General features: G+C 44.2%; 1 protein-coding gene across 1 annotated transcript in view; it reads left to right on the top strand.

Annotated features, from left to right (window-relative positions):
* Positions 1-1,275, top strand: part of LOC119592512 (insulin gene enhancer protein ISL-1-like) — a gene marked incomplete in the record, with an annotated part of 47,762 nt that extends 46,487 nt beyond the window's left edge. Inside the window, 1 exon segment of the mRNA XM_037941362.1 lies at positions 88-1,275. Coding sequence (XP_037797290.1) covers positions 88-315 — 228 coding nt within the window.
* Positions 1,276-1,789: the final 514 nt, after the last annotated feature.

Genomic DNA, 1,789 nt, shown 5'->3' with positions numbered 1-1,789 from the left:
AAATTTTCTTCCTCTAGACGCACGGTTGATACGTGTACATAACACGCGTTGACATACATACTAAGCGCCTGTGTCTTTCCTCCGCAGATGCACGGGTACGGCGCCGAGATGTGCGCCGCGGCCGAACTCCTGGGGTCGCAGCCTCCGTCGCAGTCGCACCCACAGCCGCAGCCGCACCCCCCGCCGCACCCACACGGAGACTCGAAGTACGACCCCGGTCCCTTCGACGACTCGGTGCACAGTGACTCGTATGTGTCGTATCTCGAATCCGACGACTCTATGACGGCGCCGCTGAGCACGACGACCAGCCCCTGATGGTCGGGCCCGAGGGTAGTCGTCACAGCGTAGATGAGTCGATGTTTTAGTCGTCTTGAGTCGTACATCACGGCCGGCCGAGTACCGAAGTCTCAGTACCTCAGTTTCATTCTTCTCTCGTTAACCTTTGCCATCTCTCTCTGTCTTTCCTTCTCCCTTCTTCACCCCCACCAATCCTAGTCGTTTTTAGGCCGCTGGCCGACTTCAAGGCGGTGCCAGCCGGGTCGTGGTGTCTGGCGGCGCTGGCGGAGGTCATCCCGACTGACCGACATGATCTTACCCGAAGGCAAACACACAACACATTATCAGCATAAGTGGTGACCTGACATGACCTCCTGGCGAGACCTAGTCTGATCGGGCGAGATCGGCCGAGTCTTAGCGAGACCCGGCGAGACCGAGCGAGATTTGGCGAGACGTCGTTCCCAAGACCCCCCGGACCTGCTTCAGTGGCCGCGCCTGACCTCTGGAAGGGGGCGCTGATGACAGAAAAAGGAGGAGCGGGAAAATAGATAAATAAATAGCGTGCTGGCGAAAAGAAAGGAGAAAACATGTCATTTCCTCGCACAAAATAGGACTAGACACGGAGAAAGACCCTGGTCTCTGGAAAAAAAAGTCAGGTCTTTTGGGGAACGTGAAAGTGGAAGTTCGTGCATAAAAAGGTCTAGACCGGATGCTAGAAAAAAAAGAGAAGAAAAGGGAAAATAAATTCCTGTGTGGTTTCGAGAGGTTTGTTTAGATCCAAAACTGGAAACGATACTAAAGAAAAGAAGTCTGAGAAATTGGTCTGGAAATGGTCTGAATAATTTGAAAAAAAAAAAAAGAGAAGTTAACATTACGATATATGTGTTCAGCTCACTGGCGACTAAACAAAGCGAAATATAGTGTGCTTTAGTGTACTGGATACATTTCACTGTCGTCTTATGAACGAAAAAATCAGTGATTTCGAATGAGAAAAGAAAAAAAATAACATGAATGTCTTACAACTTTTTTTTGTCTTATATTTCCTGTAGAAAAGATGACATATATGTTTGGGAGATTTTTATATCGATTCAATTCGGGGAAAAAATAAATAAAACTATATATATGTAGTAGCTAATCATATTTATTTCATGCGTTAAGTATCATTTTTTATTTCAAATATGTTTCTAACTTGGTGTAGGAATGTTTCACACGAGTTTTCTTTTTTGTTCATGTTAATTATTGTACAATTCATAATGTGTGTATATGGATGCCACTTTACATAAGGCCACATTTTTTTTGTGTTTTTTTTATCATTTATCATTATCATTGCTGTTTATCTTACTTAGGAGTATAACCCGACGTTTGGTAATCAACTGTCAACAAATTGTTTTATACGCAAGCTTTAACTGTAGCCTGTTGTTATTTTTAAAATGAGTTCCCCCCTTTCAAAGGGTTATTTACTATTAAACATGTTTTATATGCCTTTTTTTTCTTTTTCTATGAAAGAAAATGA

This window comes from Penaeus monodon, chromosome 30 (assembly GCF_015228065.2).
Source record: "Penaeus monodon isolate SGIC_2016 chromosome 30, NSTDA_Pmon_1, whole genome shotgun sequence".
Lineage (NCBI taxonomy): Eukaryota > Metazoa > Arthropoda > Malacostraca > Decapoda > Penaeidae > Penaeus > Penaeus monodon.
The sequence above is the reverse complement of the archived record's forward strand: the minus strand, read 5'-3'. Positions and strand labels throughout refer to the sequence as shown.